Source organism: Sorex fumeus, unplaced genomic scaffold, assembly GCF_029834395.1.
Source record: "Sorex fumeus unplaced genomic scaffold, SorFum_2.1 ptg000072l, whole genome shotgun sequence".
Lineage (NCBI taxonomy): Eukaryota > Metazoa > Chordata > Mammalia > Eulipotyphla > Soricidae > Sorex > Sorex fumeus.
This window is the reverse complement of record NW_026606129.1, coordinates 9,113,071-9,139,260: the sequence shown is the minus strand read 5'-3', so window position 1 is coordinate 9,139,260 and position 26,190 is coordinate 9,113,071. Positions and strand designations below refer to the sequence as shown.

General features: G+C 61.9%; 1 protein-coding gene across 1 annotated transcript in view; it reads right to left on the bottom strand.

The window, feature by feature from the left end:
• Window positions 1–24,541, bottom strand: part of SLC6A11 (solute carrier family 6 member 11) — a 92,393-nt gene extending 67,852 nt beyond the window's left edge. Inside the window, exons 1-5 of the mRNA XM_056129622.1 lie at window positions 24,257–24,541; window positions 21,334–21,468; window positions 21,072–21,212; window positions 17,845–17,935; window positions 2,101–2,233 (exon numbers count right to left, since the gene is read on the bottom strand). Coding sequence (XP_055985597.1) covers window positions 2,101–2,233; window positions 17,845–17,935; window positions 21,072–21,212; window positions 21,334–21,468; window positions 24,257–24,500 — 744 coding nt within the window. The 5' untranslated portion in view covers window positions 24,501–24,541. The remainder of the gene's footprint in view (window positions 1–2,100; window positions 2,234–17,844; window positions 17,936–21,071; window positions 21,213–21,333; window positions 21,469–24,256) is intronic.
• Window positions 24,542–26,190: the final 1,649 nt, after the last annotated feature.

The window sequence follows — 26,190 nt, the reverse complement described above, 5'->3', positions numbered from 1 at the left end:
CGAGCCCTTATCACCCCAGCCCATGCAGTGATCCGATCCCCCACGGTGCTCCACAGAGAGCTCACGGGAAGCCCAGACGGTCCCTCTAACCCCTGACTGTCCCCCAAACGCTCAGTGTCCGTCACCCCTCAGTGTCCCCTCCCCTCACAATGTTCCTCACCCCCTCAGTGTTCGTCACCCCCTCCCAGAGTCTCTCACAGTGTCCCTCACGCCCCTCACAGTGTCCCTGACCCCTCACAGAGTGTTCCTCGCCCCTGGCTGGGCCCCCATCACCACACACGGTGCCCCACAGCGCAGGCTCTTCTCAAACTCCCACCCCACCCCTGGCACAGGCTGCTGGGCAGGCGAGGGGCTCAGAAGGCTCCGGGAGATCCTCAGATCTGGGGGGCTGCGGGGGTGGAGAGAAAAGAGCCCCAGGGAGACCCAGAGATCCAGGGACAGAGCAGAGAGACGCGGGGAGAGACTTGGACCTGGGGGACAGAGAGCGAGAGCGCGGGGAGATACTCAGATCCAGAGCACTACACAGAGAGCAGGGGAGACACTCACATCCAGGGAGCAGAGAGCAGAGAGACGTGGGGAGACAGAGATTCCAGGACAGAAACTGGGAGAGACCAAGATCCCGGGACAGAGACACAGAGAGACAGAGATACAGGGACAGAGAGGCGGGAGAGACCGAGATCCCGGGACAGAGACAGGGAGAGACAGAGATCCCAGGACAGAGAGGCGGGAGAGACCTAGATCCCGGGACAGAGACAGGGAGAGACAGAGATCCAGGGACAGAAACGCGGGAGAGACAGAGATCCCAGGACAGAGAAAGGGAGAGACAGAGATCCCAGGACAGAGACGCGGGAGAGACTGAGATCCTGGGACAGAGACGCGGGAGAGACCGAGATCCCAGGACAGAGACAGGGAGAGACCGAGATCCCGGGGCAGAGACAGGGAGAGACCGAGATCCCAGGACAGAGACAGGGAGAGACAGAAATCCAGGGACAGAGACTCGGGAGAGACCGAGATCCCGGGACAGAGACGCGGGAGAGACCGAGATCCCAGGACAGAGACACGGAGAGACCAAGATCCCAGGACAGAGCTGCGGGGAGAGACCCAGACCCTCCCCTGAAAGGTCTCTCCTGTTGCAGGCTCCCCATGTGGCCTGGGGCCGCCCCCTCCCGGGAGTCTGGCCCAGCCCTGGCCCTACAGCAGCCTGGAGACTGAGGCCTTCTCCGGCCAGGGAAGAAACAAGGTTGTGGGCAGCAGCGCCCAAGGCGGCCCAGCCCGCGCACGTTCCCACAGCCCCCACCGCGCCAAAACCAGAGCAGAGGCAGGGGAGCCGCAGGCAGTCAGGGAAGGCGCCCCAGGACACAGACACCCCGAGAATAACGAGTGGACGCCGGAGGCAGGGTCACCGGCGCAGGGTGCGGGGTCCCCGCTGTCTGCCCTGGACCCTGGCTCTGCGCTGACACCCCCCCACCCGCACGCCCCGCCTCACAGCAGCTTCCCCTGCGTCCCGGCTGTGCCCGCCTGTGCAGCCGTGCCCGCCTGCAGCTGTGCCCTCCTGATGCCAGCTCCCGGCCCCCGCGACACACCCTCGGGCGCCTGACTGACCGTCCACACCAGCTGACAAGAGTTCCTGAGAGTGGCCCCGGCCCCCGAGCACGGCCGAGGGGGTCATCCCCAAGCCCCTCGCACACACGAAGCCTTTGGAACATAGATGAAGGGCCCGGAGTTCTGGTCCCTCTTCCCGTCACAGTTTGAGCCTCAGCCTGGTGCCCTGGACCAGCCGTGCGCGTGGGCACAGTGGCTCGAGCCCAGCTCTGGAGAATGGAGCAGAGCGCCCAGGCAGGGGCCACACTGCACCCCGTCCCGAGAGGGCCCCATCCCTCAGCACTGCAACTCGTCCTCACTTTCCTCTAAACAGAACACAAGCAGGCTGGCGGAGCTGCCACGGTGGCCTCCTCGCCTCTTCCTGAGGCCGCTGGCCGGGGTCCCGGGCTCCTAAGTGGACTCCCAGCCCAGTGCTCCGCTGACCTTCCTGGGGTCACACATGGATTCACGCTCATGCGCCTGCCTGCCGCGAGCCGCCGTGTACCGTCCACCTCTTACCTTGCCCGTGGACTTGGTCCCCTTCCAGATGCAGAAGTAGCAGACGGTCCAGGCCGCCAGGAGACACAGGGCCAGCTCCCCGCGGAGCTCCCCGATGTGCTCGATCCCATCTGAGATGGCCAGCACGCGGCGCCTGTGGGAGGGAGGCCCAGAGTCACAGGGGGGCAGTGTCAAGACCCCGCAGGAGCCGTTCCCAGGGGTTCCCCAAGCTCCCCACCCTCCCCGGATGGACGGAGTGTTGCTCTAAGCGGTGGGGGGCCTGGGCTCAGGGGACATCGTTCCTGCAAGTGGGCACCTCACGACCACCACAGGCTCTCATGAGGGACTACGAGATGGTGTGTGTGCATGTGCATACGCATGTGTGTGTGTCTGTGTGTGTGTGCGTGTGTGTGAGTACATGAGTGTGGGAATATATGAGCGTGTATGTGTGTGCATGTGTATGTATTCATGCATGTGTATCTGTCTGTATATGTGTGGGTGTTGATATATGTGTGCGTATGTGTGTGAATGTGTGTCACTGTCACTGTCTCTGTCGCTGTCATCCCATTGTTCATCGATTTGCTTGAGTGGGCACCAGTAATGTCTCCATTGTGAGACTTGTTGTTACTGTTTTTGGCATATCGAATACGTCACGGGTAGCTTGCCAGGCTCTGCCATGCGGGTGGGATACTCTTGGTAGCTTGCTGGGCTCTCCAAGAGGGATGGAGGAATCGAACCTGGGTCGGTCACATGCAAGGCAAACGCCCTACCCGCTGTGCTATGGCTCCAGCCCGTGAATGTGTGTATATGTATGAATGTGTGAATGTGTGCATGATTGTATGTGTGTATATGTGTGTTTGTGTGCATGTGTGCACATGTGTACACATGTACTAGAATGTTCTAGTGTTTTCAGCGGTCAGCTTGCAGAGCAGTGGGGAGCGGCAGGAAGGAGCAGGGCATGGCCCTGGGAAGTGTGCACGGGCGTGTCCTCAGGACTCTGGCCACAGCACACGGAGTGTTGCCCAGTCCCTGGCACTCCAGGCGACTTGAGTGTGGACACAGGCCCACACGGAGGCTGGTGATGCTCCAAGTCCACTCTACTTGTGCAGATTCAGGGCTCTAATACAATGCCCCCAGACCTGGCCCAGAAACCCCTCTGGGGCTGCAAGCCCTCAGGCCGCCCCAGGGCCCTGCCTGCTCCCTGGGGCCTGGGGGGGGGGGGGGGAAGGCACCTCCTAGTACATAGGCACAAGCGCCTCCTCCCGCAGCCAGACTCCACCTTCAGTGCTCAATGGCCGCGATTCGCTGCCCTGTGTGCGGCTGGGGCTTGATGGACAGGCTCTGAGACTCAGCCACAGAGTGGACACGCCAGGGCACCGGGATGCGGGCCAGTGGCCCTGCTTTGTGCTTCACCCAGGGGAGAACCAGGACTCTGGCCAGCAGTAGCCCCGGGTTCGACTGAGTGATGCTTCCTCTGCCCAAGGCCCATCTCCAGGGGCCTGGGGTGGGTTTTCTCTGGAAATAGGGTGGCTGGCCCGAGTGTGGGAACCTCTGCTCTGCAAGGTCCCGAAGCCGACAGGGGTGCGGAGGAAGGAGCAGGGCAGGGCCCTGCCGCCTCTCCCCTTCATCAGCTTCTTTCTCCCCTTCCTGCTCGGCTGAGCCCCCTGGAGCTCCCGCCCCGTGGAAGGTTCTCGCTGTGAGGACCAGAGTCTTTGGGAGGATGTGCCCCAAACAGACGCTGTCCCCAAAGTGTCCCCTGCTGACTGGGGGCTGGGGGGGCAGTCCAGAGCGGGGGGCCAGCTGCTCAGACCCCCGGCGGACAAGCACACGGAGTAGGGGAGCAAGGAGACAGGCTCGGAGTCCACTGTGCAGGGCCCGTCCTGCAGGTGTGGCCCTGAGGGCCCTGGAATCCCACGGCCACTTCAGCCAATAGCCTCACTCCCACACAGGAAGTCAATCACATGACTGGCCAGTCCCCACCGACACCAGGGAGACGAGGACACTGCCCCCACAGGGTGCGAGTTCCACCAGTGATGCCTGAACAAGAAGCGCAAGTGGGGGCAGACTACCAGCGGGCGGGGCCGGCTGTCCAGGGACATCAGGTGGGAGCACTCACTTCAGAGCCTGGGAGCAGGCAGGCTGGGCCTCCTGGGAAGAGCTCTCTGGGAGCCAAACCCCTGCAGTGAAGCCTGAATAAGAAGAGCACGCTGCCAGCACACTGGCAAAGAGACGGTGAGGAGCACTCACTCCCTCAGACTGTGTCCTGGGGGAGCACTAGCTCCTTGAGACCATGTCCTCGGGGAGCACTCACTCCCTGAGACTGTGTCCTGGGGGAGCACTGGCTCCCTGAGACCGTGTCCTCAGGAAGCACTCTCTCCCTGAGGCCGTGTCCTCGGGGAGCACTCTCTTCCTAAGACTGTGTGTCTTTGGGGAGCACTTGCTCCCTGAGACTGTGTCCTTGGGGAGCACTCACTCCCTGAGACTGTATCCTCCTGGAGCACTCATTCCCTGAGACTTTCCTGGGGGAGTACTAGGTCCCTGAGACCATGTCCTCAGGGAGCACTCTCTCCCTGAGGCCGTGTCCTCGGGGAGCACTCTCTTCCTGAGATTGCGTCCTCAGGGAACACTCGCTCCCTGAGACTGTGTGCCCCCCAGCCTCCACATTTTCCCCTGAGGAGCGTAACAAACCCTCCCTTCTAGGGAATTCTCACGTATGGAGGGCTCAGCCGAGCCCCCGAAGTTCTCAAGCAGGACACTGCACCCATGAGGTGAGCCCCATTTCCCGCTGGGATGTGCCAGATCAGCCCATGGGGAAGCCCCAGGGCCTGTGCCAGAGCTGGAGACCCTCCTGAGGTCACCCCCAGGGCCTGACTTGGCTCAGGGCACAGCCCCCAAGCTCCACAGTAAGAACTGGGCCTCTCCGATGCCACCTTGGGGGACCGGCCCTGTCCTGCTGTCTGCCCGGCGTCTGGAGGAAGGGGGGCAGTGCGCAGACCCGGGGGTCTCACCCTGAGAACACCGAGCCCCAGCCTGGGAGCGGCTCCCACGGAGGCCGGGGCCTCATCAGCATGAGCGGCTGCCATGGAGGGAGCAGGCTGCCAGGGCGGGCAGCTATAAATAGCCACAGGCCCCTTCCCTGGGCTCCGAACAGCAGACAAAGGGGAAGGGCCCATCACCAAAACAAGTGTGCCGCCCCCTCCAGGCAGCGCGCCAGGGCCTCAGGGCCTCAGACCCTCTGGGGAGGAGGGAGAGGGCTTCCCACACGGCCTCTCCCGGTTCTCCTCCCAAGGGTCTACTCCCCACGCACGGGGCCCCACCAGGAGCTCCCCAAGGGCCCCAGCCTCATGCCCTCCCTCACCCAAGCGGCGGGTGGGGTGAGCAAAGCCCCATGTCCCACCCTCAGCTGGTCCTGAGATGACGGGACCCCAGACCTGAAACACAGCAGGAATGGGGGCCTGGAGTTCGGAGTCCCACTGTGTGGCTGCCGGGACCGTCCCCAGGTCCCACCCCACCTCTCCCACCCCCGCACCCCTGTCCATCTTCCCAGATGGCAGCCGCACACCCTCAGGGCCGTCTCCGGGGGCTGCCCGTGCCCACTCCCCACCAGGGCTGTGCCCCTGTTCCAGAGCCCGTGTCCAGGGGCTGTCTTCCTGACGCCTGTCCCCATTGCCAAGTCTCCGTGGCGCTGCCGAGAGGGGCCCGGGGAGAACCAAGACGTCCTGCAGCCCAGATCAGCCACGGTCAGTCCCACTGGCCCCGTGGCCATCAGGGGCCAATGCTGCTGCTGCCTGCCCACTCTGGGGTCCCCTGGACGATATCAGCAGAGGGGTCACGCCCTGCCGCACTCCCCACCTGGCAGAGCAAACCCCGGCCCGGGGCCCAGACTCCCAGGGTAGACGCCCACGGCCCCAGAGCCAAGCTCCCGGCGTCCCACAGCCCCCCGCCAGGGTAAAGAGGGATCGGTGGTGGGCACACGCACACGTGAGGGGCAGAGGCGCCACTGAGCAGGCAGGGGCAGCCCCCAGCGAGCAGGTGCGGCTGGCGCCAACGCTTCCTGCCTGCCCGGCAGCCACACCCGGAGGAGCCTCCAGGTGACTGGGCAGTCAGCTGCCGCCTCTAGTTCTGAGGCGCGTGCTTGCTTTGGGCCAGAGTCCGGACACTCGATTCCCAGGGCCTGGGACAGGGTGGGCCCATCCACTCTGACCACCAGCTGGCCCGCTGCCAGGCCTGGTCTTCAACCTGAAGTCCCGACCGCAAGTTCAAAACCTGTTTTGAAAGCAAAGGCTGGGGAGGCTGGGGAAAGAGGGCCGGGAGGAGGCGCCGTGAGGGGATGTGGGTGCACGCTTGTGTGTGTGCGTGTGCATGTGTGAACGTGTGTTTGAGTGCATGCATGTTTGTGTGTGCGAGTGTATTTGTGTATGAGGGGTGTATGTCTGTGTGTGTTGTATGTGCTTGTGTGTGCACCCATGTATGTCAGAGTGTGCGAGTGCATGTGTATATGTTTATGTATGCACGTGTGTGCATGAGTTATATAAGAGTGTGAACATGTGTGAAAGTATGTATGCATGTATGTGCATGCATATGTGTATGTGTGCATGTGTGTATGTATGCATGAGTGACATCCGTGTGTGTGCATGAGTGACATACGTGGGTGTGTATGTGCATACATGTGTGTATGTGAGCGTGTATGTGTGAGCGTGTGTGCAGGGAAAGGCCTCGCTCGCCCTGAGGGAGATGACGGTGGCCCTGCAGGTGACCAGGGCACAGGCAGGCTGAGAAACAGGCCCCCTGGCCCTGAAGGCAGCAGGAAGTATCCACACTAGGTCCTGGGCCCTTGGCTCCCCTCACCAGCCCTCAGTCCCTCCCAACCCTGCACAGGTTGCCGAAGGGTGGGGGATCTGACCAGTGAGCCCCCCGGCCCCAAGCTCAGACAGTGTGAAGGCAGGCCGAGGGGTGCGGGTGCTGGAAGGCCATCTGGCCTGGGGGCCCTGCCCGGAAGAAGCCGAATGGGGGCTGGAGCACCCCAAGGCCTCTGACCTCTGCTCCCTGGGTGCTCACTTGCCTCAGCTGTGTGTGGGGGACGCGGGTGCGAAAGCCTAGATCTGGGCACCGGGCAGGACTGGGCGGGTGCAGGGAGAAGCCTGCGGGGCCGAGCTCTGGCTCCCGCTGGCAAGAGACACTGAGGCCCGTGCGGTGAGTCTCCTCCCCACAGAACCCCACGTGGCCCCTCATTCCTCAGCCCTGCACACGTGGAGGTCCAGCACACAGTGGGCACTCACTCGTGCCTGACCTGACCATCCCCCTACCTGCGCACAGTGAGCACTGACAGGAGCCCGGCCTAATGCCCTCCCTACCTGCGCACAGTGGGTACTCACTCGTGCCTGGCCTGACTGCCCTCCCCACCTGACCACCCTCCCCACCTGCGCACAGTGGGCACTCGTGCCTCGCCTGACCACCCCCCGACCTCCGCACAGCGGGTACTCACTTGTGACTGGCCTGACCGTTCCCCTCATCTGTGCACAGTGGGCACTCACACGTGCCCACCTGACTGCCCCCCATCTGCACACAGTGGTACTCACTTGCGTCTAGCCTAACTGGCCCCCCACCTGCGTAGAGGCCCGGCCCTAACCGCCCTCTCCACCTGCGCACAGTTGGGTACTTACTAGTGCTCGACCTGACCGCCCCACCCACCTTGTCCCAGCAGAGTACAGGAGCCCGGAGACCAATCCCATAGCACGGAGGACTGCCCCTTCCCTTCTGTGTGAGGGACGCCCCTCAGGCAGAGACCACAGGGCGGTTCCATAAACAAACATCCCACCCACGAACCAGACCGGCGTCACTGTGCCCACAGCGCTGTGGCCCTTGCAAGGGCAGCGACTCCTCCCTTCCCAGCTGGGGCCAAGCCTGGAGGGGCCACAGTGGGACCCCTGCAACAAGGAAGCAACAGGAGTCAGACTCTTGCTGTCACCCCCAATCCCAGGTTCTGTGTCCCCACACCCGGTCCCTGTTCCTTCCAGAGCAGCTGGACCCCGAATGTCCAGCCCTGCCGGCAGCCCTGCCCTGAGCTCAGATGCCCTCGGGACCGGAGGGGCAGAGGGTCCGGCTGGGGCTGGGACAGGCCACCCTGGGTGTCGGCGACCCTCCTGGGCTCCATTCTCAGAGGTAGAAAGGGGGGACATCGAGCAATGGACTCTGGCTGGCCACTGCAGGGCTGACGCGGGCGGCGACCAGCACTGTCGCTCCTTCCACACACGCGCGGGCTGGGGCGCCTGAGGGAACCCAGGGTCCCAACCCGCTGGGGGATGTGGGGGGCTGACCCCCACTGGGAGGCGGCTTTCGTTTCTGAGCCTGGGAACTTACATTCTGGACAGAGGGGAGGACAGCAGTGAAGGGACAGGGGCTTGTGAGCAGAAGGGGCTCAGCAGCTCCGGCCCGAAGGTGGGCGCAGCCCTGCACATCTGTGCATTCCAGATCCTGCTGGAGGGGAGCGGGAGGGTGGAGCCCCCGTGGGGAGGGTCGGACCCCAGAGCCCAACATCCGCCTGCAGCGAGCCGGGGCCTCGGTTCTGCAGTGCTGCCGGCCCCGGGGCCACGTGAGACACCGGCCTGTGCCTTGGGGAACTGGGGAGGTGGCGGCCATGAGGCTCTCCTACCCCCAGCCCCTCACTCCAGGCTGAAGGTACCTGCAGAAGCCTCCGGCTGGGACCCTCCAAGATGACGCAGCAGGAACAAAGGCCGGACTAAGATGCTGGACAGAGACCAGGACTCGAGGCCCAGCAATGGACACTTATTGGCTTGCGGGAGCCCCAGGCCAGGGTGGGCATTCTGCAGAGGGACCCCCACGGGTTGTGTTCGGGGGTCCCAGCCCCTAACTCTGCGGTGTGACGACTTCCGTTCCTTTCCCGGGTGTTCTCCTCTCTTCTCATTCTGAAATGAGAGTTTCACTTCCCTCATGCATCTTCCTCCCAGATCCCTGTGTACCCCCGACGTGCTCCTGTGCCCCTCTGAGTCCTAGAGCTCATGGCACACGCGGGCAGGAGCCGGGCTGCCCCACTAGCCCTGACCACTGAGCTCCCTCTCCCCTCATGGAGGCCGTGAGGCACAAAGTGACACTCTCTACAAAGCAACACCCCGTCTCCCCACTGGGGCTCCGTCTACACCCGCTGACAGTATTCATCCACCAGCAGACATGTGAGCGTGGCGTTTTTCTGCACCCCTGGTACGCTCCCGGCGTCGCTACTTTTCACATCCACCGTGGGCCGAGCAGTCAAAACACGAAAGGCCACAGGTCCTTGGAGCCGCGACAGACTTAAGCTCATTCCGGGGTCTCCTGAGAGCTGGGCGGGTCCCCACCTCCCTCCAGGGTTCTGGCACCAGAAGAAACCCGCCTCCCCCTCCCCCCCTTTTCACATCAGGGTCTGGGGGGCGGGGAGGAAGGAACAAGACAGCCCGTGAGAAGCCAGCGGGGGTGCCTGCAGGGTCACACAGGGACAGGGAGCCCGCGCAGGGCTGGGGACAAAGCCAGGCTTCTCGGGGGTGGTGGGAGCCCAGTGGCTGCCTCTGGGTCCTGGGCAGGTGACCTGGGCCTCTCTGAGCCTCCAAGGACAGGCTGAGAAAGGGACAGGGTTCTCTTCAGCCTGTCTCACAGCTGATTCAAGAATTTAGGAGCAGAATTTAGGTACAGCTGGGAGGGTGCTTGCTTTGCATGTGGCCGACCCGGGTTTGATTCCCAGCGTCCCATATGGTCCCCCAAGCACTGCTAGGAGTAATTCCTGAGTGCAGAGCCAGGAGGAACCCCTGAGCATCGCCGGGTATGATCCAAAAAGAAAAAAAGTAAGTAAAAGTAAAGTAAAGGCCCTCCCGTTGATCATCGATTTGCTCGAGCGGGCCCAGTAACGTCTCCATTGGAGACTTTGTTGTTACTGTGTCTGGCATATCGAATACTCTCGGTAGCTTGCCGGGCTCTCCGAGAGGGGCGGAGGAATCGAACTCGGGTCGGCCATGTTGGCTGCGTGCAAGGCAAACGCCCTACCGCTGTGCTATCACTCCAGCCCTAAAAAGGAAAAAAAAAGGAATTAAAAGACACGAGAGCCGGAGCGATAGGACAGCGGGGAGGGCATTTGCCTTGCACGCTGCTGACCAGGGTTCTATACCCGGCATCCTGAGCACTGTCAGGAGTAATTCCTGAGTGCAGAGCCAGAGTAACCCCATCACCGGGTATGGCCGAAACCCTCCCCTCTTGCCACCCCCTGCCCCCACCAAATAATTAAATGGCCCAAGACAGACAAAACGTATTTCTGAAGTAAGTGATTAGTATGGCAACATCAAGGCTGTGGAAGGCATTTTTCCCACAAGCAAACAGGGGTCAGTATAATAATCACTCACGGCTCACTCAGTGCTCACTGGGCGCTCACATTTGTGACGTGAGCAATAGAGAATCAGGCTGTGCTCTCAATTTTTAAAATTAAAGTTACCAGACGCAGTTCAGAGTAACAAGCCAAACGCGCTCTTCCTGCCTCCTTGCCAGCCCATCACACCAACGCTGGGAGACCATCACTGTTCACTGGTACCCATGACACCTTCCAGAACCTTCCGACACAACAGCAGAGACCATGTGCCTCTGTGTGTCTCCCCAGGTCACTGTCCCGACCCTCATCTCAGGAGCTTCACAGCGACACACTCACACCTTGTGCCAGGCCACCCCGTGTAAGGAGGGTGGGGTCCTTGGGGTGACGCCAGGGAGAGGTGCAGTGCCCCTGCCCCAGGCCTGAGCGTGGGCACCCCGAGTCTCCTAGACTGCTGCAGGGGTCCTCGTGCCACCCCGTGCTCAGGGAGCAGCCGAGCGTCCCATCAGGAGAAGCCCACGAGGCAGCTGGCCGCTGTGGTCACCGGGGGCAGCTCCAGAGGTGACCAGTGGCCAGGGACAGCCTCTTGCTCTCAGCATGACCTCCCAGGACTGCTTACACCTCACTCTGTGCCCTGCCTGGGGCCCGGGGCAGCACCCCAGCACTACCTGGTCCCTGGGACACACGTGCAGAACTCTTAGTACCCAGCACTGTCTCTACCTCTCAGAGTCGCCGCCCAGGACCACCGATGCGGGGGCCTCTTTGGGAGGCTAAAAGGCTCAGGACCAAGTCCACGTGCCAACTCTGTTCAGGTCTCTCTGGTACATCACTGCCACCACACGGACACCTATGGAGCCTGCAGAACCCAGAGGAGCACTGGCCCCACGAGCACCCCCAAGGCCCAGCCTGGCCCTCGACAAGAGCCCCACGGACACGTCACCTTCTAGTTTCAAACCCTCCTTGTGCTTTGACTATTTTCTCATCGAGCTTCCCCGGCCAGGCTTGGGGACGGCAGGGACAGACGAGGCCCCTTCCTCTCTGGCGAGCGACGGGGAATAAAGGGACAGACACTGGCGGTCACCTCGCTCTGTCTGATCGTCTGTCTCTCAAGCCCCTTCCCGTACAGACTCAGTGGGTTTGCCTCGAGGGCAGGTCCCGGAGAGGCAGGCGGAGGCGGGCCTGGGCGGCACCTGGGCAGAGACAGGCCTGGTCACTTAACCTGGGCGTGAGCAGTGACAGTACATGGGGGCCGAGCGGGGGATGGGAGGTGGGCGGGGTTAGCCTGGCCGCCAAAGCCGCGGGTGGTACAAGGCTGAGTGTAGGGGGTCTCTGAGCGTGGTGGTGGGGCTCACCGGAAGAGAGACGGGGCATCCTCAGGCTAGTAGCCCACTAAGCCCTCGGGGTCTCCGTCTATCTCACTCCCAGGACCCCACAGGGGCCCAGAGATGGGCCAGGACCAAGTGGGGATTGACCGTGGCCAGGGGCTGGCCAGGCCTGGGAAAGCAGAGCCTCATCCCCTCAGGGCCCGGGTGCACACACTGGCCCCCATCTGCCTCCCATGAGACTCACCATCACTCAGGGAGGAGGCCCGGCTCTCCTGGGGGTCAGGGCGCCTGTCACCTGCTCTTCGTTCCCGCGCTTTGAGCCGCCCTCACAGCATGCCCAGTGTGCCAGAAGGGACCAGGGGACTGTGCTTACTGCTGGGGGGATGGCGGGGAGAGGGAGAAGGAGAGGGGCACCCCCACAGATCTAGTGAGAAGCCACCACAGGGAATGGCAGGAGCCTTAGGTCGAGTCCGGAGCAGGCGAGTGTCCAGGAAGGACAGGGGTGGCCAGCGAGGAGCAGGGGGAGGGGAGCCGGGCAAGACGGGAGGCAGGGGCAGGCCCAGCCCTGGGGGAAGGAGGCGCTTCCACTTCAACCCCTCAGACAGCAAATTCTATGTCCAAAGAAACTCAATCCACAAGCCCAGGAGAGTCAGACACGAAATCTGAGAGATTCCTCCTGTGAAGACAAACCAGAAGCCCCATCCCTGAGCATGAAGACGCAGCGCCCCACCCCCCCAGGACACGGTGGGCCACCATGGGTGGCAGCAACGGCCAGCAGGAGCACAGAGTTGGTGTCACCCCGGCCACACGTGGACCTCTCCCAGCCACTCCCAACAGTGTTCTCAGCCGTGGTCACCACGGTGGTCAGCACAGCACCAACAGACATGGGCTGGCCGCCTGCCCGCCCGGGTGCTTCTCTCGGCCAGGCCGTCAATGCTCTGAAAGGGGTCTGGGCCCCCCAGTGGCAGGAGGGTCAGCTGCCCGGGTCACGGCAGAGCCCGGCCCTTCGATTGTTCGAGGGCGAGTGGGCACACAGGGTCTCACACAGGCCGGGCCGAGGGGGCCTCCCTGGACGGGGAAGCTGCCCACCCCCCAAGGCCCCGTGATGGGCAGATGAGAGGCATGTGGAGACGATGGGAACCCCAGAAAAGAAGCCTCTTCTGGGAGCCCAAGACAGTGCTCATGGGGTCAGAAAACTGCGTGTTGGGGGCAACCCCCATCCCCAGATGCAAATGGGCTGCGTTCCAGGGAGAGCAGCTCCCAGCAAGTATCGGGCCCCCCACCAAGTGTCCAGCCCCCCCAGGTGAGCGCGGGGGGGCCGAGCTCCCGGGGCCTGTGGGCATTCTCAGGGGAGCATGTGCTTCTGGTGTCCCTCCCACTGCCACCACCCCAAGACTTTCAACAGCTGCATGACCACCTCCCGGCCTCTGTCCAAGTGCACCACGGGGACAAGCGGGACAGAGCGGCTGGATAAGAGTCAAGGGGAGCTCCTGCACCCTTGGGTGCAAACCTCGACAGCCCGGAGAGAGCCCTGGCACAGGAAGGCAGACCCCAACTCCTTCCCCGGTCACTCGCCCTGAGCCACCCGCAGCTGAGCGGGCAGGGGAGGACGCACATTGCCCGAACGAGTGGGTCAGGCAGACACGGCAGGTGCCCCAGAGGCAGCCTGGCCAGTGCCTCCTCCCCTCCTCCATCCACGCTGCAAGTGTCCGTGGGTCCCGTCACAGGAGGTGACCCCCAAAGAGGCTGTCCTGCCCTGCGCCCCCTGGAAGCCCCGTCGCCTGGCACGTAGCGCGCGCGCGCGCACACACACACACACACACACACACACACACACACATTGCCCCGACGGCATTTTCTGCACGAGTCACACGGAAATGACGCACACAGGCTCACCGTGGGGGTGGCGGACAGCAGGTTCTGCGAGGGCTCTGCAGCCCCCCACACATGTCTGGGACATTTCTCTGGGGTGCCCCGGATGGGCAAGGCTGGCAAAGGCCGCCCAACTCCCGCAACACCAGCAACCACACCCTCACCCCATCGGGCCATGTGGGGGTGTCGGGAGCCGCAGAACCCGTACTCGAAGCAGGTGATGGCAACACCGTCGCTCTGCAGAGGACATTCACAGTGCTCTGCTCTCTCGGGGGTTTGGAGAGACTAAAATGATCGGAGAGAAATATACCTTGTTCACAGACTGGGCGGCTCACACAGCAACACTGGCTTTTCTCAAGGAACTGTTAAGCTCAATTTGTATCCAGCCAAAAGCCCCAGGGAGACCTTTGCTCTGTGTCAGTTGCCTTAACCTGACAGGCTGCCGCTAACGTTCCTTAGGAAGACCACTGTGGAAAGGGGAGGCGGGAGAAGTAAAAATGGGGACTTGCCTGACCAGTCCACGACTTAGGGTAAAGCTAGAGGTGTGGGGGCCGGAGCGATAGCACAGCGGGGAGGGCGTTTGCCTTGCACACAGCCGACCCGGGTTCAATCCCCAGCATCCTGTACGGTCCCCCCAGCACCGCCAGGAGTAACTGCTGAGCACATGAGCCAGGAGTAACCCCTGTGCATCTCCCGGTGTGACCCAGAAATAAAAAGAAAAAAACTAGAGGTGTGGTCCTCGGACGGGAACAGAACAGAGAGCCCCCACACTGGCGATGCTTCAGGAGATCCGTGAGAGGAAAATGACATCGCAAGCCAGTAGGGAAAGGGGTGAATGATTCATAAAGTACAGCAGGAGGACTTGGGCTATTTCTATAAGATAGAAAGAGAGAGCTCAGTGGTTAGAGCACATCCCTAGCTGCGCCCAACCTGGGTCCCATCCCCGGCACCATGTGGTTCCCGAATGTCGCCCCGTGTCCCTGAAGGCCCCCCGGTGTGCCAGGGAGACCTGGGGCCTGAATGGCTCCGCTTCCCGGAGCCCTTACACTGACCTGCCAGTCGGATCAACTGAGAATTGTCCGTTGAGAACAGCCCTTCCCCCACCCGCCCAATAGTAAAATCAACAAATGAAGCTGGCTTTCTGCTTCAAGTCATGTGCAAGAATAAATTTCAAATAGGTTCTGTTTATAAATGGGCAAATGAGCACTTTAAAACTCATGGGGGGGGGGGGGCTGAAGCGATAGCACAGCAGGGAGGGCATTTGCCTTGCACGCGGCCGACCCGGGTTCGATTCCCAGCATCCCATATGGTCCCCCAAGCACCGCCAGGAGTAATTTCTGAGAGCAGAGCCAGGAGTAACCCCTGAGCATCGCCGGGTGTGACCCAAAAAGAAAAAAAAAATCATCGGGGAAAACTGACCAAAAAAAAAAAAGATACGACTCTGTAGAAGGAAACTAAGGAAAAATAAGCAAATCTGACTGTGGCAGATGCTCAGAGGCTGTAAACAGAGAAGTCGGGGCAGGAAATGGTGGGCCCGGGACCCAGCCCAGATTCCTGCCTGGGAGACAAGTGACCGGGAGAGGCTAGCGGGAGAGTCCCAGAGGAAACAACTTAAAGAGTAAGAGACAGAGACGCTCAAACTCAGGAGGGGAGGGGACTGGGGTCCTCACAGCGCGCTCAGGGAGTCCCAAGTCCCTCACTGTTACACTTGACCAACCGACCAGGCAGTGAGGAATAGATGCAGGCTGCCTGGTTCTGTGGTCCAGGGATTCACCAAGCTCATCCCAGCAGTGCTTGGGGGTCACCAGGGCTGTGTCTGCTGATGCTCAGGGAGGTCGTGTGTGTGTGTGTGTGTGTGTGTGTGTGTGTGTGTGTGTGTGTGTGTGTGTGAACTGAGTTGGGGATCTCAAACTAGGACTGTTCACGTGCAGGGCAGTGCACTGACCACTATGCCCCCGGCCCGAGGAACGCAGAGTTAAAACAATGCAAGAGCATTTCACACCTGGCCCATGGACAAACTGACAACCTCTGATCGCCCCAGATACTGTGTAGACAGGAGGATGGCTGGACACGTTTTTTGGGAGGGTAACCTGCAACGCTCCCTTTAGAAAGGGATCTGACCTTAGCCGGCCGCACTGGCACTGATCCCTCCTGGGACGAGGCCTGGAAACTCTCACTGTCATCCACAGAAATACAGTGCACTGGGGCCGTAGCAATAGCACAGTGGGGAGTGCGTTTGCCTTGCACGAGGCCGACCTGGGTTCAATTCCCAGCATCCCATATGGTCCCCCGAGCACCGCCAGGAGTAATTCCTGAGTGCAGAGCCAGGAGTCCCCCCTGAGCATCGCTGGGTGTGACCCAAAAAGCAAAAGAAAGAAAGAAAGAAAGAAAGAAAGAAAGAAAGAAAGACAGCACGCGAGACAACAGCGGGAAGCAGGAGACTAAAATGTGCACATGCCGGAGGCCGGCTAAACCCCGTGCAGCCCGGATGCTCCGTGAGAAGGACAGAGGTGGGAGAGAAGGAAACATCCGGATCCACCCGGATCCACATGGACACAGCAGGGAGAGCCCCAGAAAAAGAAGCCCTGAAAGAAGCCGTCAGTGAAGGGCACGATTAACACACACTTGGAAAGTGCAAGAAAGTCTTCGGGTCTCTGGACCCGCGCGGCCAGGGGCATAATCCCCTTCCAAATCTGTGTTGGGACAAATCCCACCACGCTCTCTGCAGCTCCTAATTTGCACCAACTGGGATCCTGCAGGGAAGCCAGACCTCAGATGGAAACGCATCAGAACGCGTCGGGTCCAACCAATGACCCAACTTCTGTTCGGCTCCGGGGCAAGGGCGAGTGGCCCGACACTCCTGTGTGGGTGCTGGGTGCAGAGGGTGCAAACCAGCCCAGGACCATGGGAGCTGGCACCACGGGCCCAGTGTGTGGGGATGTGCAGGGACCGACACACGGGGCTGGACAGGGACTTCCAGGTCACAGTCTCTGGGCAAGGCGGGAACCGCCTCCCGGGGTGTACCCTCGTCGGTCCCCTGGGAGCGCGTGCAGACATGGCGTGGGAACAGAGCACTGGCCTCATTCAGATCTCCACCCTCCCGCTCCCCTCCTCCTGGGGCATCTGGCCGCCAGGCTTGCTGCCGTCTGGACAGTCCCTGCCTGTGATTCACTCTCTGTGATACTCTGCTGGACAGAGCTGAAGGGGGCAGTTGGGCCCAGTCTTAGAGTGGCGATTCCCCACACGAGGCTAAAGAGACTTTTGACTCAGTTTATGAAGAACTGTGCTCTTCTTGCTTGTCATAAATGAATGTCAGAGAGAGAGAGAGAGAGAGAGAGAGAGAGAGTACAGAGGGTGGGGGGGCACTTGCCTTGCACATAGCTGACCTGGGTTCAATCCCCAGCACCCTGTAAGGTCCCGCAAGCCCAGCCAAGAGTGATCCCGGAGTCAGGGCTGGAGCGATAGCACAGTGGGGAGGGCGTTTGCCTTGCATGTGGCTGACCCAGGTTTGATTCCCAGCATCCCATATGGTCCCCTGAGCACCGCCAGGGGTGATTACTGAGTGCAGAGCCAGCAGTAACCCCTGTACATCACTAGGTGGGACCCAAAAAGAGAAAAAAAAAGAGCGATATTGGAGTGCTCCCTGTATGTGCAGCCAAACCCCTGCCGAGAGAGAGAGAGAGAGAGAGAGAGAGAGAGAGAGAGAGAGAGGAAAGAATGTGTGCACTGTCTGTTCTCTTGTGAGGGGTGGGGCTTCCCGTGTGTTCTGGAGGTGATGGCCCCCTTGGCAGTTCCCAGCCCCACTGGGCCGGTGGTTTAACACGAGATCCTAGGACTGCAGTGACGTGACAGGGACCCCCAAGTCACCCCTGCGAAGCTGCGGGCCCCAAGGTCTGCAGCCGGTGACGCTCAGGTGACCACGTGGGGCCAGGACTTGAGGTCAGGCCAGGCGCCTGCCAGGCACGTGCCCTGACCGCTGTCCTGTGTCCCAGCCCGCTGTCCATCACTTCCCCAAGCACTCGCTGGGCACAGGGACAGGCCAGGCGGGACGGGGCAGCGTCTCTCCCAGCTGCCCCTGGGAAACTTCCGCCGCTTCACCCGGCTTCGTCACAGCCAGTGCCCAGATGGCCCACGGCTGGAGGGAGGGAGGGTCCCTGACCCACTGCAGACACGGGACAGAGGCCCACGGGCGCCGGGCTGGGGAGACCCATCGTTCCCACTTACTCCCAAAACTCCATGACGGGGGAGGTGGCGTTCTGCAGGGCCACGTGGCTGTGGTTGCTGGCGTTCAGCTTCTGGAACTCCACACAGCGCTCTGCGGGGACAGAGGACGAGAGCGGGTGAGCCCACGAGGGCCGATCTGGGGAAACGCTCCGGCCGATGGCGCAACCTGGCAGCTTCACCCGGGCTCCGAGCAAACAGCCTCAAAGGCACCGCGGGGGAATCATTAACAGACGCGGTCCCTTACTGCTCGGCCTGACTCAGAAGCAGCCCCCAGCCCAGCTCAGTGCCATCGTCAGGTCGTCCCTAGACCGTGCTCCTCAGGGGGGCTGTTGGGGAGGGGGCACTAAAGATGCGAGGTGACCAGGGGGCCCCCAGAGGAGGGGCTGCAACCGAGGCCACTGTTCAAGGGAAGAAAAGGCTAACGTCCCAGCTGCCTCAGGAAGAGGAACAGACCCACCGTTCCCAAAAGGATGCAGTGTCTCCTTCAGGCTCAAGGATGCTAAGGCCAAGGATCTCAAGGGAGAGGGTGAAGAGCTTGCTTGGCAGCACCCTGCACTCCACCATGGGTGCTAAGAGAGGGAGGATGGGAGGATCCCCAGGAGCCCCCTTCTAAAGCCAGCTGTACTTGGAAGAGAGGTAATCTAGGGTTCAGAGCAGTCACGTGGGACCCACACCCAAACCATGTCCCCCATAGTCCACATCCCCGTGAGAGGCCGAGGTGGAGATCATCTCCATAACACCCCCTCCTTAACCTGGGGGTTGTCTTGAACTTTGCACTGCAAGGTACCAGGGTCTCTCTGGGTCACCCTGAACTCTCCATGGAACCCAGGACTCTCTAGGGTTCCCGGCCTCTCTAGGATACCTAGGCTTCTTTATGGGTCCTAGGTCTCTATGGGACCAGGTTCTCTAGTATTCCAAGGCCTCTATAGGATGCCAGGGCCTCTATATGGAACTCATGTGACTCTAGAATGGTCTGGAATTTCTGTGGAACCCAGGCCTCTCTAGAGTTCCCAGGCTTCTCTAGGGTGTCAAGCATCTCTATGGGACCTAGGCCTCTCTAGGGTGTCAAGCGTCTCTATGGGACCTAGGCCTCTCTAGGGTGTCAAGCGTCTCTATGGGACCTAGGCCTCTCTGAGGTTCCCAGGCAATCTCTCAGCAGAGTCAACACCCAGCATCCAGGCTTCTAGCCACACCTGGGAAGCAGAGGCAAGAGCAGCCCGGCATGTTAGTGTCCACCAGCCATGGACAAAGAGCCAGTACAACGAACGGCAGAGCTCGTGGTCAATCAGGAGACTCCCTCCCTCCTCCTGACCTGAAGGGGGTAATCTGGGGTCCCCAGAACCCCCCAGGAACTGGGACACTCTATGTTGGCTGCAAAACACCCAGATGTGCCTTTCCTGAGCACAGGAGCCCTGAGCCCCGATGAGACTCTCTGAACACGCACACCTCAATCACTTCCCAGGGTAAAGAACTTTCCTTAGACACCCGAGGTTGACCAGGAGTTTCTGTTAAAATTATGTTCAATCACGCACAGATAAGCAAGGACTCCTAAAGTCCTGGCCACTTCTTGGATCTCTACAACTAGAAAACCAGAAGTTAAGTTTGCAACATGAAGACTAATAAACAAACGGAACATCCAGGATGCTCGGAGAGAAGGGTGTGCCAGGCTGAGCCACTATACCCACCAGAGGGCCAGGGAAGGGGTGCAGGCCGACCCGGCCACAGGCTGCTTCCTCAGGCGCCCTGAGCGGCAACTCCACCACGCAGGTCCCCTGGCCGCGCTCTGGTGGCCGTGGTGCCCTGAGCAGGCCTGAGCTGCCTACAGCTAGTTTGCCAGAACTGTTCCTCAAATGCAAACACACTGAGTCTGGCACAGCTGCCCCTGTCCTCTGTCCTAGGGGCACCTCACAGGCTGTCCAGAACATGCCCGCACTGGTCGACTGACCTCGGGATAAACATGTCTGATGCTGGCTGTGGAGGAGAACGTGGAGGCCCCCAGGAAAGCATCCTGGGATGGTAGTTTCATAACCATCTCGGAGAGGTGGTCAGGAGCAGGCGAAGAAGCAGAACCAGGCCGGGAGATAGCAGCGGGGTTAAGGCAGGTGCCTTGCAGGCAGCTGACCCGGGTTAGTCCCCAGCCCCACATGGTCCCCTGAGCACTGCCAAGTGCAGTCCCAGAGGCCCCCGACCCCGTCACCACTCAGGGGTCCTGAGTGGTTCTCAGCCCTGCAAGGCTATGCAGCACCCTCGGGCCCGGGTACTGAACGGTTAGTTCAGTTGGCCGAGAATTACCAGGAGTGGCCCCGAGATTTTGGGGAGACCCCCCCTGCAAGAGCAGGACCCAAGAAGGAGACAATTAAAGCCCCATGAATGCGGGTCGGGATGACAGGAGCAGAGGCTCGTTCTAGCTCCATGCCTGCTGGGCTCCACATGCTGCCTGGGCCCCCAGAGGTCACACTGCTTCAGGGACACCCCAGCACCTCTTCCCACCCAGGGACAAGGAAGGCATCCAGCCTGGTGCCAGCCCCAGACACGGGGCTGCTGGGCCTTGCTCTCACGGAGACAGTCCAGGCTGATGCCTGCCCGGAGAAATGGCTTCTCGGAGCGGGACGTGAACCCATCTGCTCCGGGCGACACGGTCACGGAGAGCAAACACAGCCAGGAGAGGGGGCAGGGGCAGGCGGTGACTTCAAATATTGACCCGGTGGGCAGGGAAAGCCAACGGTCAAAGTGGGCTGGGGGAGGGCCGTGGACGGAGCCACTGCTCAGCCACGGAACTGGGGAAGTTCCGAGACGGTCTTCACCTTTTTTATAACCAAAGAGGCGGGAATCTGGATTTTTCTCGTGCACTTTGATTTTTCCATTTTGGCAGCCAAAGAGATTTCGACGACGTCCTAGCAGCAGGCTGCGCACCTCCACGCGCTCTGGGGACCGTCGCCACAAAGACCCTCGCCTAACCCCGAGCCGGCACGCAGAGCGGCAGGGCCGGCACCCAGGTCCCGCAGCTTGGCGGATGCTTCTTCCTCGCCCACCCCCCCAGCCCCCATGGGCTCACGCTGTCTTCAGCAAGCACCCCAGTTCATGAGGCCACCCCAGGAAACGGGGCCGGCTCGGGGTCAGAGTCAGTCAGGCTCGGTCTCCCAGACAAGCCCGCGTGTGGGTGCTATGCGCCGCCCCCGACCTTCCCACCCACCCCCCGACAGCAGCGCCCTTCCCTGTACACGCACCCGTGTTCCACTCGTGGCCGCACGTGGCCCAGGGCAGCTCGGTGGTGAAGCAGTTACTCAAGTAGAAGATGGCCCAGGCCAGGATGATGATGTAGTAGACGTTGAGGTGCGCCTCGATCACCTGCGTGGCGTAGCCGATCCCTGCCGGGGCGGACGGGAGGGGCACGTGGGTGTCCCGGGCCTCGCCCGGCTCTGCGGCCCGCACCCCTCCCCTGTGCCCACGCCCCCTGTCCTGCTCTTCTCCGGAACCCTCCGCACTCACCTTCAAATAAAGGGCAGACCTTCCTCCAGCAGGTGATGCCGCCCTCGCTGGTGAACTGGCCCAGGGCCGTTTCCAGGAAGAACACGGGGATCCCGCAGCAGATGAAAAACACCACGTAGGGGATCAGGAAGGCCCCTGGGGGTGCAGAAAGGGGGCTCAGGTTGCCACTGGCCCCCCCCACCCCCGCATCACCCGTGCATGTGGGACAGTCCCGTGGGAAGCAGGCACCTTCGCAGGGCTGGAGCCAGGGGGCAATGGGGAGGGCGCTGGCCTGGCACACAGGGACCCGGGATCCATCCCCGGCACTATAGATGGTCCCCGAGCACCTCCAGGGGCGATCCTTGAACACAGAGTCAGGAGGAAGCCCTGAGCACCACCAGTGTGGCCCGAAAGGAAAAATGGGGGAAAAGAAAAAAGAAGACTCTCTTGTCTCGTGAGGCCAGGAAACCTCAGAAAGCCTCACGCCTCTTGCAGGAGGAGTCCGCCTCACTTCCGGCTTCCTGCCTCCACTTGTCCATCTGCAGAATGGGATTTCACACACAGCCGGCCTCTGCTAGGCAGGGACGGCAAGCCTGTTCGCTCGAGCCCCCTTCCTCTGATGCTTTTCCCCCCTCAGCACTATCCCGGCCCCTCCCTAAATCTTCTTTTGCATCCACAAGTACAGTCAGCAGGCCAGGTGACTGCACTAAAATATAAATATATATATATATATATATAATTGGTTTATTTTTTGGCGATAAAAAGCATATGACAAGGAGGACTGGAGAGATGGGGGGTAGGGGGGCATCCAGGAGTCTGTCCCCAGAATCCACCCTCCAGCGAGTAGGCACGACTGACCCCAGGGCAGACCACCCAGCCCTGCCCACTCCTGTCCTGAAACACGATCGCCTCGCCTGGGCCTTTCTGTGAAACGAATTAAATAACTGAGAGGGACCAGGAACCACAGGCAGCAGAAAGGGCTTTTCCCAAATCCCTCTTTCTCTCTCCCATCCAATAACAAGGCCGACGCCATCATCCCCCACCTGCCCTCAGAAACAAAGGCTTTACCTGAAATTGCTTTTTTTTTTGCCGCATGAAATCTCTTCAGCCTCGGGATTAATGGCAACATTGGGAAAGATTCTGATGGGGCCGCGGCCCTGGGCTTTGAGAGGGTCTTAGCTGTGCTGGCTAGAGCCTATTTTTAAAGGTTCACATTGGGAAAGAAATTCCTGTAAACTATTGTTAGGGCTTATGGGGTGGGGAGATAGATTTGGGTTTTTTCCACCAGGTCAACCTGGATAAAAGATTCTCAAGTCAAGCCGAAGGGAGGAGGCTGGAGGAGGCCCTACTGAGGTCCGTAGGGTCTGAATCTCAGGGGCATACACCCGCGGTGGAAGGTTCCTGACAATCTTGCAATTGATCTGAGACTCCAGAGAACACGACAGAGCACAGCTCCAGGAAGCCTTTTCCCATGGATCCCCAAAGCTAGTCATCGTGAAGACTCTCGCCGTGAAACCAGGAGTCTGTGTGCCCAGCAAAGACGCTTGGCAAGTTCGCGTAAAAAGGAACAATAATGACTCATTTGAAAACTTTACTTACTACAACTTTCTTTTTTTTCCCCTCCAATCTGCGGCAGAATTTGTAATGAACCCGACTCCCGAGTCCTGTTGGGACTGCTTTCTGTTTGGGTCTAGCCATTTTCTGCTTCATAAGAGATGTCACTGCAAATTTTGCCTGGGACGGCCTCCCACTGGCTTGCCCCCCCCCCCACCTGCCCAGCCTACAGCCAACTTAGGGCGCCTGTGTGTGGGTGGCGAGTTTCCTGGGCCTGCCAGGGCCCATCGGGACCTCTGTGTCCACTAGCTCCCTTCCCCGTGCCGAGCCACCACCACTGGCCACTCATTCCCAGGGCCCAGCAGGCGGGAGGCAGCCTGTGCCCTCAGGATGGACGTCACAGGCTGGGGAAAGGGCCCCGGAAGGGGCCTCGTTATACTGCTGTGCAGAATCCCCCCCCCCCCCCAACTCTCCCTCCCCTCGTCACTAGCCTGGAGGCCCCAGCAGAAAGAAGCTTTTTCTGGTGAATCAAAGCCCCGAAGACATTTTTTTGGGGGGGTTGTTTTTGGACCACACCAGCAGTGCTCAGGACTTAGTCCAGGCTCTGCACTCAGGAGTTCCTTCTGGCGGTGCTCGGGGGACTTTATAGGGTGCCAGGGACTGAGCCCAGGTTGGCCACGTGCAAGGCAAGCGCCCTCCCCACTGTACTACCACCCAGGCCTCACCCCCTAGGACACTTTGATGGGGTCTCTGGCTGGATGACCCGGTGTGACACGTGGGGCCTCCTGATTTTGGGGTCCAGAGCAGGACAGCCAGAGGGTCCCCTGCCGTGTGGGGTCACCATAGGGAACTGGTCTTCCTGTCCCAACCCCCTCCTGCCCAGTTTTCAGCATCTCTGACATCAAACCGGGGAGTTGTATTTGGGGGTGGGCATCCCAGAGCCTCGAGTGCCCAGCGGCTCCCAGCAACCAGACTCCAGAGAAGAGCGCTCCGAGGTGAAGGGGGGGTGGGGGGGCTTCCCGGACTGCCCGAGCCAGGGTGCCGTCCTCCTCCGGGGGTGGGGGGAGGGGCAGCGCAGCCAGTCAGCGGGCCAAGCGCCTGTCACTTAGGAAGTGACCTGGCGTCCTGGGCTGGGGAACCGCACCCGGCACCGCACCGACAGGTGAGTGGAGGCAGAACCCAGGGGAGGGGGAGGAAGGGAGCTGGCACCCGCGCCAGGCGCGGCCCACACGCCACAAGTGCCTGTCGGCCCGGGGAGCAGGTGGCACCTGCGAGTGCCAAGCGGCACGTGCGCGCCGCGGCCCCGGGTGGGCTCCGCCGGGGCGCGCGCGCTGGGGGGGGTCGCCGCCCGCCCCCCGCGGGTCCCCGCGCCCCCCCGCGCGCCCCGCACCTCCTCCGTTCTTGTAGCACAGGTAGGGGAAGCGCCACACGTTGCCCAGCCCGATGATCTCGCCCGCCACGCTCAGCACGAACTCCACCTTGTTGTTCCAGTGGCCGCGCTCGTGCACCGCCTTGTCGCGCGGGGCCCGCGCCGCCGCCGCCGCCGCCACCGCGCAGCCCCCCGGCGCCCCGGCCTCGCGCGCCTCCTCGGCCGCCTGCCCGTTGCCCAGCGGCAGCGCCTGGTCCGCCGTCATGGCCGCGCTGCTGCCCCCTGCGCGCCCGCTCTGCGCCGCCGCCCGGGCCGCGGGCTTTTCAGGAGCGCGGGCGGCGGGCGGGGGAGCCGGGGGTGGAGCCGAGGGCCGGGCCGGGGCTCGGGCCCAGGACGCGGCGCCCCGGGCGGCCCGGCCCTCGCGGCGCCCACGCCGGCCCCGCCGCCGGCCCCCTGCGCGCGCCCGGCCCCGCGAGCACCCTGCGCGCGCCCGGCCCCGCGAGCACCCTGCGCGCGCCCGGCACGCGAGCACTTTGTGCGCGGTCAGAGCACCGCGAGCACCCTGCGCGCGCCCGGCACGCGAGCACTTTGTGCGCGGTCAGAGCACCGCGAGTACCCTGCGCGCGCCCGGCCCCGCGAGCACCCTGCGCGCGCCCGGCACGCGAGCACCCTCCGCGCTCCGTGCACCGCTAGCACTTTGTGTGCGGTCAGAGCACCGCGAGTACTTTGCGCGCGCCCGGCACTGCGAGTACCCCGCGCGCTCCGGGCACCACGAGCGAGCACTTTACGCGCGGTCTGAGCCCCGCGAGCACCCTGCGCGCTCCCTTCGTCCCCTTGGCCTCTCCGGGACCGAGTCCCCACGCGCCCTCCCTGCATCCCGTCTCCGGCTCATCTTCCAGGCACCAGGACCTGCAGCTGGGCGCACCTGGCCCGGTGCGTGCGTGCGCGCTCGCTGATCTCCTAGAGGCCCGTTCGGCTGGAGAAGGGCACTGGAGAAGAGCCGGTTCCGCCTGCGTCCTGGGAGCTGCCGGCTTCCCCCCCAGGCGCCCACTCCTCCTGGCTCCTGCTGGAACTGGGGCTCCGAGCCTCCTGCCCACGCTCTTAGCCCCCCGCCGTGCTCCGCAGAAACCTTGGGGCCTGCTAGGGGCGCCTGGTTCTCTGCCAGCCACAAGCCAAGCCCCAGGCCTGGCATGGAGCAGGGGCCCGGTAACTCCAGGGAGCAGAGGGAGGAGGGAGGGGGAAGACGGGGAGAGGCGAATGTCTGTCTGTCGGAGACACAGGTCTGACCCAGCCAGCCACCCCTGTCATTCCCCACCGTAGCACTTCCCATGGGCCCTGCCCTCTGTCTGTCCATCCCTGGCCCTCAGAGGGGAGGAGGGAAGGCTTTCTCTGCAAGGCTCCCCCCTACCCCGTCTGGTGGGTTTTCGCTTCTCCTTTCCTGCCTCTTCCCACCCCCACCCCCCAAAACCCTTCCTGCCACCAGCTCCCACCCTGCGATCTCATTTCTTGAAAGAGTAAGTTTACTGCTCTGCCTGGTCCCCACCTCCCACTCATTTCTGAGCCCCCAGCAATCTGGCGCCCACCCCCACGCGCCTTGGAGAAACCGCCAAGTCCTGGATTTGCCAAGCCTCCGACTCCGGGTCCAATCCTAGCATCCCCACCCCCACCCCCACACACCCCCAACAGGCAACTTCTGCACCCTTATTCCCTTCTTCGTAAAAGGAAAAAAATTAGCCACCCTAGCTGATGCGGTAGCAGTTGATAGGATTCTCCGGTCGAGCGCGCTCATAATGCAGCACGGGAATATATTCACCCCGAGCACCCGCCGCTCAGAGACGTGTCCAGCTCCCCACAGCGTGTCCCCTGGCCCCGACTTACCCGTCCCCCCTCCCCAGGGCGACCACTGTTTCCTTCTGATAAGCTAAGCGCCTTCGTTTGTTCTGTTGCGTTGGCTC